General features: G+C 56.4%; 2 protein-coding genes across 2 annotated transcripts in view; both read right to left on the reverse strand.

Annotated features, from left to right (window-relative positions):
- Positions 1-8,475, reverse strand: part of TFEB (transcription factor EB) — a 47,653-nt gene extending 39,178 nt beyond the window's left edge. Inside the window, 1 exon segment of the mRNA XM_024766004.1 lies at positions 8,276-8,475. The gene's annotated coding sequence lies outside the window, so the exon portion shown is untranslated.
- Positions 8,476-10,097: 1,622 nt separating this feature from the next.
- Positions 10,098-11,014, reverse strand: part of PGC (progastricsin) — an 8,523-nt gene continuing 7,606 nt past the window's right edge. The window contains exon 9 of the mRNA XM_024766213.1: positions 10,098-10,349. Within this exon, the coding sequence (XP_024621981.1) occupies positions 10,193-10,349 (157 nt within the window). The 3' untranslated portion in view covers positions 10,098-10,192. The remainder of the gene's footprint in view (positions 10,350-11,014) is intronic.

Genomic DNA, 11,014 nt, shown 5'->3' on the forward strand with positions numbered 1-11,014 from the left:
ACACCCGCATCTAGGCCTGATGTTCCAGATGCCGTGGAACTAGATGAAGGGTCAGAGGGATAGGGGTGTGGGGGCAAAGGAAAGGGGGGGAAGAGAGGGATGCTGGAGGTGGGGTGGGGGAGCAGAGGCACTACTCCGGTTCCAAGCCCAAGTCTTGGGGCTCAGCAACAGGTGTGCCCAAAGAGGCCTGAGCTGTTGTACCCAATTTAGCACCGTGTGCCCCAGGGCCCAGGGCTTCAAATGACAGGCGGGTAGCTCAGGAGCCAGCAGCCTCCCTGTGGCCTCACCTCTCACTCAGCAGCCTCTAGGCCTCTGGGAAGAAAGGACCCTGTCCAGGAAGGAAGGCTCCTGGGCCTGCCTGCAGAGGTGACCCTTGGGTGGGAGGACCAGGGATCAAGAGAGCCACCCTTTCTGGAGCTCAAGGGGTGAGAAGGGCTGAGCCAAGGTCTCAGTGCTGGCATGAGCCTTCGGTAAAAACTTTCTCTGGACCAAGGAAGAATGCCCTTGGGGGGAGGGATAAATTGGGATATTGGGATTGACATATACATACTACTATATATAAAATAGATAACTAATAAGAACCTACAGTATAGCACAGGGAACTCTACTCAGTACTCTGTAATGACCTAGATGGGAAAAGAATCTAAAAAAAGAGTGGATATGTATAAACTGATTCACTTTGCTGTACACCTGAAACTAACACAACATTGTAAATCAACTAGACTCCAATAAAAATTAATTTAAAAAAAAAAGGAAGAATGCTCTTCAGACCAAAGGGCCAGGCGTCGACACATTTGTGGTCATTTAGTCCACGGCTCTGTACTGTCTCACATCATTGCCTTTCACTGTCGTCTGCAGTTACTGAAATTCCCCACCAGGCTATCAGTTTTGGGAGAGGAGCCGTGTCTTTATTCCCACCCACCCTGCTTGGCCAGCACAGTGCCAGGCCCCCACTCAGTCCGTGCCTGCTGACCCCAATGGATGCTGGAGCGGGTCCCCCGCACTCCCTGGATCCCGGTCCCCTCCTCTCGACAACACAGGGGCTGCACCAGCCGGCCTCTGAGGCCCACAGCCCTGCAGCGCGAATCAGCCCATGGCAAAGCCAGATGGTGCCTCGCTGGCAGGGGCAGCTGAGAGCACACCTGGCCAGGGCAGGGAGGGGACAGAGGCGGCAGGGGGTGGACAGGATAGTGTGTCACCTCCTGGCCACACTGCACCCCTCAGGGATGTAAGAGCTGGGGCAGGTGCTGTCCCCAAACCAATTGTAAACAAGGCAGAGGACAGGCTGTGATTTCCCTAGGCAAACAGGAGAAAACAAACCGGAGCCCCACCCCACAGACCCACTGGTAGAACTGGGGTGGGGGGGTAGGGGGCAGGGCTGCTGCTGCAAACTCTCCGCGGGGACGGACAGGCTGTGAGCCCCATGCTAGAGCCAGGCTGGGCCTGGATCACTGTGGGCAGAGGCGGGGAGCTCCTCCTTGTACAAGTCCCTGGGAACCAGTCCCTGGGTCTTAAATGGCAATGTTCCTGCAGGGCAGAGACCACAGGTAAAGCATTTGTGTGTCCTCGTTTCTGAGCACACGACCGGGGCCCGATTCACGCTCGCTCACTCACTTCATAAAGCTGTACTGAGCGCGCATTACACACCAGCCTCTCTCCAGGCACTGGTGATACTGCATCCTACAAGACAGACCCCACCCCTGTGCTCAGAGTGTGACCTTGGAGCAGTCCATTCATCTGTAGATTGATGGGCTCCGACTCCAGCTCCTCTCACCACCCCCCTGCTGGGCTGGAGGACCTACCATCACCTCTTCTCACCTCCCAGAAGGCTTCCCTGAAACTTCCCCAGCTTCCAAGGAAGACTCCACCCACACAGGCCTCCCAGTGAAACCCCACTGTCATCCGGCTATCTGCTGCCCTCAAGGCCCAGGACCCCCTAGAAGATGATGGACACATCCCTACTCCGAACAATGACCCCCACCCACCATTCCAAGTCTCCAGGCCGGGTGAAGAAAGGAGAAGGAAATGGCTATTTCTTTCTTTGTTTTTTTTTTGCGGTACGCGGGCCTCTCACTGTTGTGGCCTCTCAGGTCACGGAGCACAGGCTCCGGACACGCAGGCTCAGTGGCCATGGCTCACGGGCCCAGCCGCTCCGCGGCATGTGGGATCTTCCCGGACCGGGGCACGAACCTGTGTCCCCTGCATCAGCAGGTGGACTCTCAAGCACTGCGCCACCAGGGAAGCCCGGAAATGTCTATTTCTTGCATGTGTATTATCATTTTTATTATTAACCAAAAAAAGCAATTCAAACAGTGATCAAACACCCTCCACAGGGCGGGAAAGTAAAATAACATGATGGGTCTTTCTACAGCCTTATTTTGGGCTGCTTTGGACACCTCCACCCCGGTGCCAGCAATGCCACCCTGGCTCCAAGCACTTTTACGGGAGCTTCAGACCCCACCGCCCCCATGTCCCGATGACTCTTGGGGCTGGTGCTGTCCACCTCACCCTGCCTTAAGCAGTAACTATTTCCTGAGCACCTGTCCTGAATGGTGGGGCTAAGACTGGACACTGGTCAATTTAATGGGAGGTGAGGGCAGAAAGTCAGGATGGGGGAGGGAGGGCTGACCATACCAGAGACTAGGGGTCACCAAATGGTCTCAGAGTGGTTCCTACCCCTGGGGACCTGGATTCGAAAAGGAGACAGGCCTAAGAGACCCAAAGCAATCAGAGACCCAGGAAACAGATAGCTCTGGCCTGGGTAGCTGCAAAACAGTAGGTTATCAAAGTGGGGTCCCAGGACCAGAAGCATTAGCATTGCCAGCAAACGTGTCAGAATTGCAAATTTTAGACCTATTGGAATTTGCAGACCTTCTCAATTAGAAACCCTGAGAGTGGGGCCCGGTAATCTGTTTTAACAATCCTGCAGTTGATCCTGATGCCCACTCAAATTTGAGAACCACTGTCCTAGAGACAGGGCTTTAGAATCATCAGACAAAATGTTCTTTTTTCTTTTTTTTTTAATATTGATGCCTAAGCCCCTCCCTGAAGACTCAGATGCAACAGTTTTTTTTTAAAAGAGCTCCCCAGGGCATCACAACATCCAGCTGGAGCTGCAGACGGAGCAGCCCCCTGGCCTCCTGGAACGGTGTGCCTTTATGGACAGAGGCTTTGCCTATAGGGAGGGGAGTAGGGGAGGGGTTGCCAGGAGAAGGGACCAGCATGAACAAGGGCTGGGAAGAGGGAATATGGACCATGGGTTTTTCGATGGTCTGTTGGAATTCCTGGATTAATCCCATGGCATCACATTTGATTCTGGGACCCCACTGTACGGATAGAAGACAAGAAGGTGGCCTGGACCCAAGGAAGCTGGACAAGGGTAGGGATGACCAGACCTAATTTCTCTTCCTCCTCATGCCCACACTTAAGAGACAGGAAAGAAAACTGGTGATGACTCTGCCTCTTGCTTCTGCCCCTCTCGGCTGCCCTCTGCTCTCACCCACTGCCCCCAATGCCCCATAGCCAGCAAAGCACTTCCTGTGGGCACGGTAAGTTCCACATCCTGCCTTATGGCTGAGATTTTATCTCTACTTTTAGTGGCATTGCAGACAAGGAGATCTGTATCTCTGGTCAGAGTGCAGGAGGGCCAGGCAGCAGGAGGGCAGGGGAAGGGCCTCTGGTCAGGAGTGAGTAGTAAGTGACCAGGCCAGATGCTATCCTAGGAGTCCCAAGGGGCAGGGCAGGGCAGGGGAGGTAGAGATGCTGCAGGCATGGCCAAATCTGCTACCTTGTTAATTGTGGAGACCGAGCAGGGTGTGGTACAACAGGGAGTGGTGGGGACTGTGGCCATGGAGTCTGCAAAGCCCCATATAAGGCATTTTGCTCGAGGCTGCTAGACCCAAGGGAGAGGTCTGTTTGCAACCCATAGGTCTTTATTTCTCCCCTAGAGCTCTCTATGCCTCTGTTTCCTCACCTGGAAATGAGAAATAAAGACATTATAGAAGTTAATTATGATAATTAACATTTTTTGAGCATGGCACTGTTCTAGGTCCTGTACATGCAGCAAGCACCAACACACTTAGCCCTCCCTACAGCACTATTAGGTAGGTGCTACTATACTCCTCGATTTCTAGGTGTGGAAACAGAGACACAGGGTCACACAGCTGGTAAGTGGCAGAGCTGGGATTGCAAGCCAGGCAGCCTGGCCCTGGAGCTCATGCTCTAGGGTACACTTAGCCCAGCGCTCAATACATGGTAGCTACGGCTCTGTCCCAAGAAAAACTGGCTGGTCGCTCTATGGGGCCAGGCTTTAGCGAAAGCTCTATTGAGTGGACTTGGGCAGCCCCTCCCCCCTCCCCTGCACCCCATGCCCAGCCCTTTCTGAAGCCTCTCCTGCCTTGGTGCCTTTGCGGAAGATTGATAGAACGCTCGCACTGGAGGGGACTCCACAGATGATCTAGGTTCACAGATACGGAAACCGAGGCTGAGAGAGGCAGGGACCGGCCACGGATACACAGAGGGAGAAAATTTGGGCCACCTTTGCAGTCCACCACACTAATAAAGAGAAATGGGCAGGATGGAGGAGAGGGTTGAATAAGGGTGGGAATGGGTGCTAAAATGTGAGGCAGGTCCCAGGTCATGTCAAGGTATATTTTATACAATATCGCTATAGGTATTTTGTGATACCACACGGCCTGTCAGCGCGGGGTCTCCTGGGTTCTTCTCACGACTCCCTACTGTCCCCTTCTCACCCAATAGCCCCCCAGCCTTTTCTCCACATCTGATTAAACAAGTGCCTACTAAGGGCTTCACTGTAAGGGAACGTTTGAGGTATCCAAGGAGACCCAGGAAGCCTTGTCTGAACCCATCTCTTCCCCGGGCCGGGCAGGAGAGTTCTTGCCAGGGGTCCTTCGTCACCTGTGTCAGCAGCTCAGAAGAGCATCCAGGAGACAGGTATGTCCTGGGGCAGGGGCTTCAACAAGTCCCACCCCTGCTCAGAGCAGGAGACCCCGGAGGGGGAAAAGAAGGTTCCTGCACCACGACACACCCTGCCTTTTAAGACAGAACTCCTGGGAAACCCTGAAGTGGTCTTCTGCAGGGATTGAGAACATGGATTTCGGACTCAGTTGGGCCTGGGTTAGAATCCCTACCACTTCCAGGCTATGTGACTTCAGGCAACCTGCTTAACTTCTCTGAATCAGTATAATGAAAATAATAAGTCCTACCTCATTCTGAAAAGTAAATCTACAATAAATGTTGACAACTATTATTGTAACTAAATTTTATTACAATATTGTTCTATTATAGCATAAAGAGAATAGATGCATATTCTATTAATGTTAAGTTATCGTTACACTCTCATAGACATGCATATACACAATTCATCTATATACATGTATGTAGATACCTATAACCTCATAACCACACACAAACTCCCATCAACCACATACACCCCACACTGACATACAGAGCAGCACCCTGGACTCACCCTGTACCAGGCACCTGACTCCTTACAGCAGCCTGTGAAGTTTGTACACTTTTATCTCCCTCTTTTCACATGAGGTTACATATATTATATGCAAAAACACCCACTGTATCCTGGGATGTGGACACTTCTGGCAGCTCTGGGAACTCTGAACTCCCTCCCTCTGTATCAGAGGAGGCCAACCCAATTTCCACTGTCATCTCCAGGGCAGCCCCAAGCTGGGCCCCAAGTGCTGACTGCCCTCCATCCCTAGGACAAAGGCCCAACCTGGCTTTCATGCCAGCTGCGGTTGGGGAAACCCCTGCTGCCTGCAGAAACCAAGTTGACTTTGAAAAGGAAGAGACAGAAGCCAGGGGGTGGCTAGGCCACTCCCTGTGGGGGCAGGTGCTAAGTAACTCTATAAACTCTGGCTAATGATGCAATTACAGCCATAAACAGAGCCCCAGGAGGGATCCAGGCCAGAAGCCAGACCCTCAAAGGGCAGCCAGGCCTGAGAGGTGGGAAGCCCCTCCCACCTGCTTTCCAGCCGAGAGGCTGAAAGGGAGGCCTCACTGGCCGTGGAGGTGAGCACTGGGTACTCCCATCATCCCAGAACCCTGGATGGGCTCCTGCCTGCCCTGGCCCACCCTCCTACCCACCACTGACTGTGAGTTACCAGGCCATCAGCCCACAGAAGCCCAGGGGCTCTCCCTGGATTGACTGCTCACCTGAGATGTCCTCAATCCCTGCACCCCTTCCATGGGACACAGAACCAGGAGACCTGGGTTCCCATTTGGCTGCACCTCACAGAGCTAGGCTGAGGACAAAATAGCACTGCAGCTGTAACAGGCCTTGTAAAGTGTAAGCAACACTGGCCGCTCTCCCGCACAAGCAGAGCATAGAGTCACCCTAAACAGCCCTTCATTAACACTCTCTGGTTCCCGACTCACATCTAGAAGCCAGGAGGCAGGCAGAATGAAGGGGTCCAAGTAAATTCCACGGCTGGGGAAACTGAGGCGTGGTACAAGCACACCTCAGACTACCAGGCAGGGCTCCCAAGGCAGCCAGCCCTTCCCCTCTCCAGCCTCTTCTGGCCTGGCTGTCTCTCTCCCAGACTGCGATCTCCCTGAAGGCAGGGCCTGGGGGCCATCTCTCAGGCTGGGAAGAGTGAAGGCCTCAGAGGGCACAAGCCAAGGAACCAAGAACTGCGATCTGATCTGAGGGCACCCACATCTGGCAGCCTTGGAGGACGCCAGAGACCGGCCCTCTACCTTCCCAGCCACCACCAGTTGCCCAAGAGTGCCAGGTCTTGGGCCGGTGGAATCTCAGCTCGCAGGGTCCTGAGCCCACATCCCAGAGGTGTCACTGGGGATCTGAACCGGCCTGTCCCCTTCCCTGCTCACCCAAGCACCCCTCTCTCCGGGTGGGGGGTGGGGTCTGGGCGGCAATTAACTGACACTTCCCCAGAGAACACTAAGCCAAACAGCTAAAGTTTAGTCCAGAAACTGTTCGCGCAGAACCATCCCCAGAACAGACGGGCGGCAGGAGTGGACGGGGCATCTGAGAAGGCCCCCGCGGTGAGGGGCTGGCCTGGAATGAGGAGGGGGTGGGGGAGCCCTGGGCAATGCGGGCGCTCGCGCAGACGAGCCCCGCCCCAGGCGCCCTCTCCCCCTCCCTCCCTGCCTCCCTCCCCCTGGGCGCTGGGCTGGGGCGCGCCGGGCGGCTTCAGCGCGAACCTGCTCGCGCAACCCTGAGCAGCTCGGGGCAGCCGTGCGTGAAGCCAGAACCCCCGGCGGGAGGGGGCCGAGGGGCGGGGGAGCCGAGCTAGCATCAGCCCGCTCCCTTCGAGAAGGCGAGCGCACTCGCGGCGGCCGAATAGCTGATCGGGGTACCGGGAGGAGGGGAGAAGAAGGAGCGCTGACTCGGGGGCGGGACAGCCTGAGGTTGGGCGGTGCGGACTCAGGGAATCGGGGGGAAGGGGGCGTGTTTTCCGGGATTCGGGACCGAGAAGAAGGGGGATACTCAGGAGGCGGGCAGACGGCTGGGAGCTCCAGGGAAGGTAGAAAGAGGGGCGTGCAGTGGGTGAGCTCTGGGGTTGGGGTTCACTAAGGTCGTGGAATAATGCAAGGGGGAGAAAAAGACTGCGCTCAGGGATACCGGGGGACTCTGGCAGAGGCGGCTTCTTCAAGAGACCGAGGGGGAGGAAGGGACGGGAAGGGAGGGAGGGATGGTACTTCCACCCGCCCCCCCCTCAGCTTCCAGCAGCCCGGCCCCCGGGGCGTGGCGCCGCTCCGGCCCTCCCATTCCCCCGGACCATCCAGGCAGGGCCTGGCCCGGCCGCACTCGGCCCCCGCACACCTCCCCTACCTCCGGCGCCCTCCCCCGTGCCACCCGCCCCAGCCGCGTCCGGTGGAGAAGAAGTGGGCGCCGGGCCCACACGCCCTCAAACTTCTTGCAAGTTCACTCCCACGTCTCCCGCCCCTTCGACTCCCAGCTCCCGGGCCGGGAAGGCCCGTGCCCGCCACGGCCCCTCCCGCCTGGTTACATAAGGTCGCAGAGAAGCCGCCCCCCGGCCCTGGCCTGAAGGGAGGGGCTGAAGGGGCTCCCAGGCTCCGCAGGCCATGCGCCGGGCGTCCCGGGCTAGACGGACAGCGGGGCGGGTGGCAGCGCGGCGCACACGGTCTCGCTCCCCTTTCCAGTCGACACCCCCACCCACCCACCTGTCTCCCGGACCCACTGGATCGGAGCAGGGGAGCCTGGGTCGGGGGTTCCGGGCCCTCCGCGCACCCCTTGCCCCCCAGCGCTGCTCACCTAACTATGAAGGTCAATCCGTCCGCCGCCCGCGCCCCGCGGCTCCGGCAACTTGTCCCAAGTTCAGGTGTCCGGCCCGAGAGCTGTGCCGGCCACCCCCTCCCGGGCTCCTCAGGCTCCGCGCCACCAGGGAGGACCGCCCCCGTCCGCCCTTCCTTCTGCCGTCGGCGCCGCCGCCGCTCCCTACGTCCAGCCGGCGGCCGCCGCCTCCGCTGTCACCGAGCCCCGCGCCCGGCGCCGGGGCTCCTGCTGTCACTCCGCACCCACTTCCCGCCGCGCCCGGCAGAGGGCAGCACCCTACCCCGCGGCCCCGCCCCGCCCGACTCCGCCCCACGTCGGCCTGCCGTGGAGCCCGCTGGGAAGCGTAGTCCTCCCTGCAGCTCGGCTAGGCACGCCGGGATTTGTAGTCCCGCTCTGTGAGTTCAGGCCTGTACAGGGACTTGGCGTTTAATTTGGAAACTTCGTTCCACTTCGTTTCTACCCCTTTTGCAAGTTTTCTCTTTTCAATAAGTGATGTCCGAACCACGCAGATCACCACAATACACCCTGTGGCCTATCTGACCCCAAGGAGAGGCTTGCAGCGGGCTGGCTTTCCTGGAGTCTAGGAAAGATGTAGGGTCCCAGATGGTGTGCTGTTGCCATAGAAACCCCTCTGCGTCAAACCTCAGTTTCCCTCCTGGTTTGGAGTTGGGTACCAGACCTGGATCTTGAGCATAAGGGACAAGGTTGGTCAGCATGGTAAAGGAAATATGACTATAAGATAGAGCCCACCTCCCCTCTAATTGTGAGTTCCCCATTTATATATACCCCCGCCCCACCTAGACCTCATCAGCCTGAGCTTGCAGGTACCCCCCGCTGCCATGTTGCTGGACAGAAATTTCCTGACCTCTTTCGTGTCACCTTCCCCTGCTGGAAGTTACAGGGTGCTGAGCTATCATTCTTTGCCTTTTCCTCCTCCTCCTCCTCCTCCTCCCCCTCCCCATACCGTGTCCCTCCCCCACCCCCACCAGGTTTCCTGGTCTTTTGCTGGGAGGGTCCTATGGAGGACAGGAATGAAGTCCAGAAGGACAAGACCTCTTGCTCAGTTGGTTAGAACAAATGAGTTTGATTTTCATGTGATTCAAATAGCTATCCCTCTTGTCTGTGGTTGAGAGCCAGCCCTTCTTTAAAGACAAGCCCTGGGACATAGGGGTCTGGGTTAAAATATGATAGGCTTAACTCAGCCCAGATCTTCTGGAGCCCTCCTGGAACCTACTAGGTTCTGGTGGCATCGGGTGACCTCTCCCTAAAGGATCCGTGACTGTTACAAGTGTGTATTGGCATCCAGCCTTACTCTGAAAGCTCCTAGTGGAACTTGATCACAGATAAGGAGGAAGAGGCTAGATTTAGGATACATTGGACCCCTAGTCACACTGCTAGTGCACATGTGTGGGGTCACTCTGGTGGTAGTTTGGTAAATTAGGTCAGCAGAGCATTTTGGATTGCCCATTACAAAGGAATGTCCTGCTTCCATGCCACTACCACAGTCTTCCCTCTCCAGAGAGAAGCTGTGAACAGACTCCAAGCTTTGAGGGATTCAGGGCCCACCCCCAAGCCCTACCCTGTGCCCTATTTCTCTTAGGTTCTCAGTGACCCACTGCAAACCTCCTAGAAACTCAGGGAGAACATGGCGCAGCAGAGGCAAATCTGCCCCTGACTCTCATTGCCCCCTTGTCTGAGACCAGGGGCTGCCTTACAGGCCACAACTGCCCTCTAGAAACAACAGGCTGGCCGATATGGAGAAGAAAGATTTATTGTTAGAGAAAGTCCAGAGTCCAGAGAAGGGAGGCTACATGCAGAGAGGAAATGCAGAGAGAACCCCCTGTAGCCTGGGAGGCCCAGAGGGAGAAGGGAGCCCGGGGAATCCAGGCGCTGAGTCTAGGCGGCTGTGGCAAAGCCCACCCTGTTGTTGCCCAAGTCATAGACGGAGTAGTAGGACCTGAGGAAGACGTCCCCAAGGATCCACAGGGGCTGGCCGTTCTGGGAGGGCACGTAGGTGGGCTCGACCCCCAGCATGCAAAAGCTGTCGTCGTTCTGCACAACACAGAAGGGCAACACTCATTCATCCGCTCACACAGTGACGGGGCACTGCTCGGCACAGAGCCCCAGGCCAGCAGCACAGGTGCAGAAACAGGCGAGCCAAAGTTTCTGCCCTTGAGGGCTCACAGGCCAACTGAGCCTCCAGAGCCAGAGTCGGGCTGGTGGGGGATTCTGGCGTGGCCGAGGGCAGGCTGCAAAAGGCCTCCCTCTGCAGGGTCTCCTTGACTCCCTCCTGTTCCTGATTTGGAGCAGGTCAGCCTGGCGGTAAAGTCTTGGAGCCAGACCAACTTGGGTTCAAAGCTTAGCTTCACCCTGACTAGCTATGTGGCCTTGGGCCAGTTACTTAACTCTCTGAACCTCCAAGTTTTTGTTTGTAAAATAGAATCAGTATCTCGCTCATTGAATGTTGTGACGAGTAATCAGGGAAATGTAGACAAAGTGCTTCACTCAGTGGCTGACTCTCATAAGTGATCAACAAAGAGCCAGCGCCCCTCCCCTCTAATTAATAATAATCATTAATAATAGGTGGCACTCTGCTCTTTCATAGCCTCGTTCCGGAGACGGGGGTTTAGAATCAATGGATGGGGAAAAGAAATCAATGCTGCAAGGCATCAGGAAATGGCGCGAGGTAAGGAGACCCAGAGTTTCTGGCTACCCACC

Source organism: Neophocaena asiaeorientalis, unplaced genomic scaffold (assembly GCF_003031525.2).
Source record: "Neophocaena asiaeorientalis asiaeorientalis breed wild unplaced genomic scaffold, Neophocaena_asiaeorientalis_V1.1 scaffold46, whole genome shotgun sequence".
NCBI classification, from domain to species: domain Eukaryota; kingdom Metazoa; phylum Chordata; class Mammalia; order Artiodactyla; family Phocoenidae; genus Neophocaena; species Neophocaena asiaeorientalis.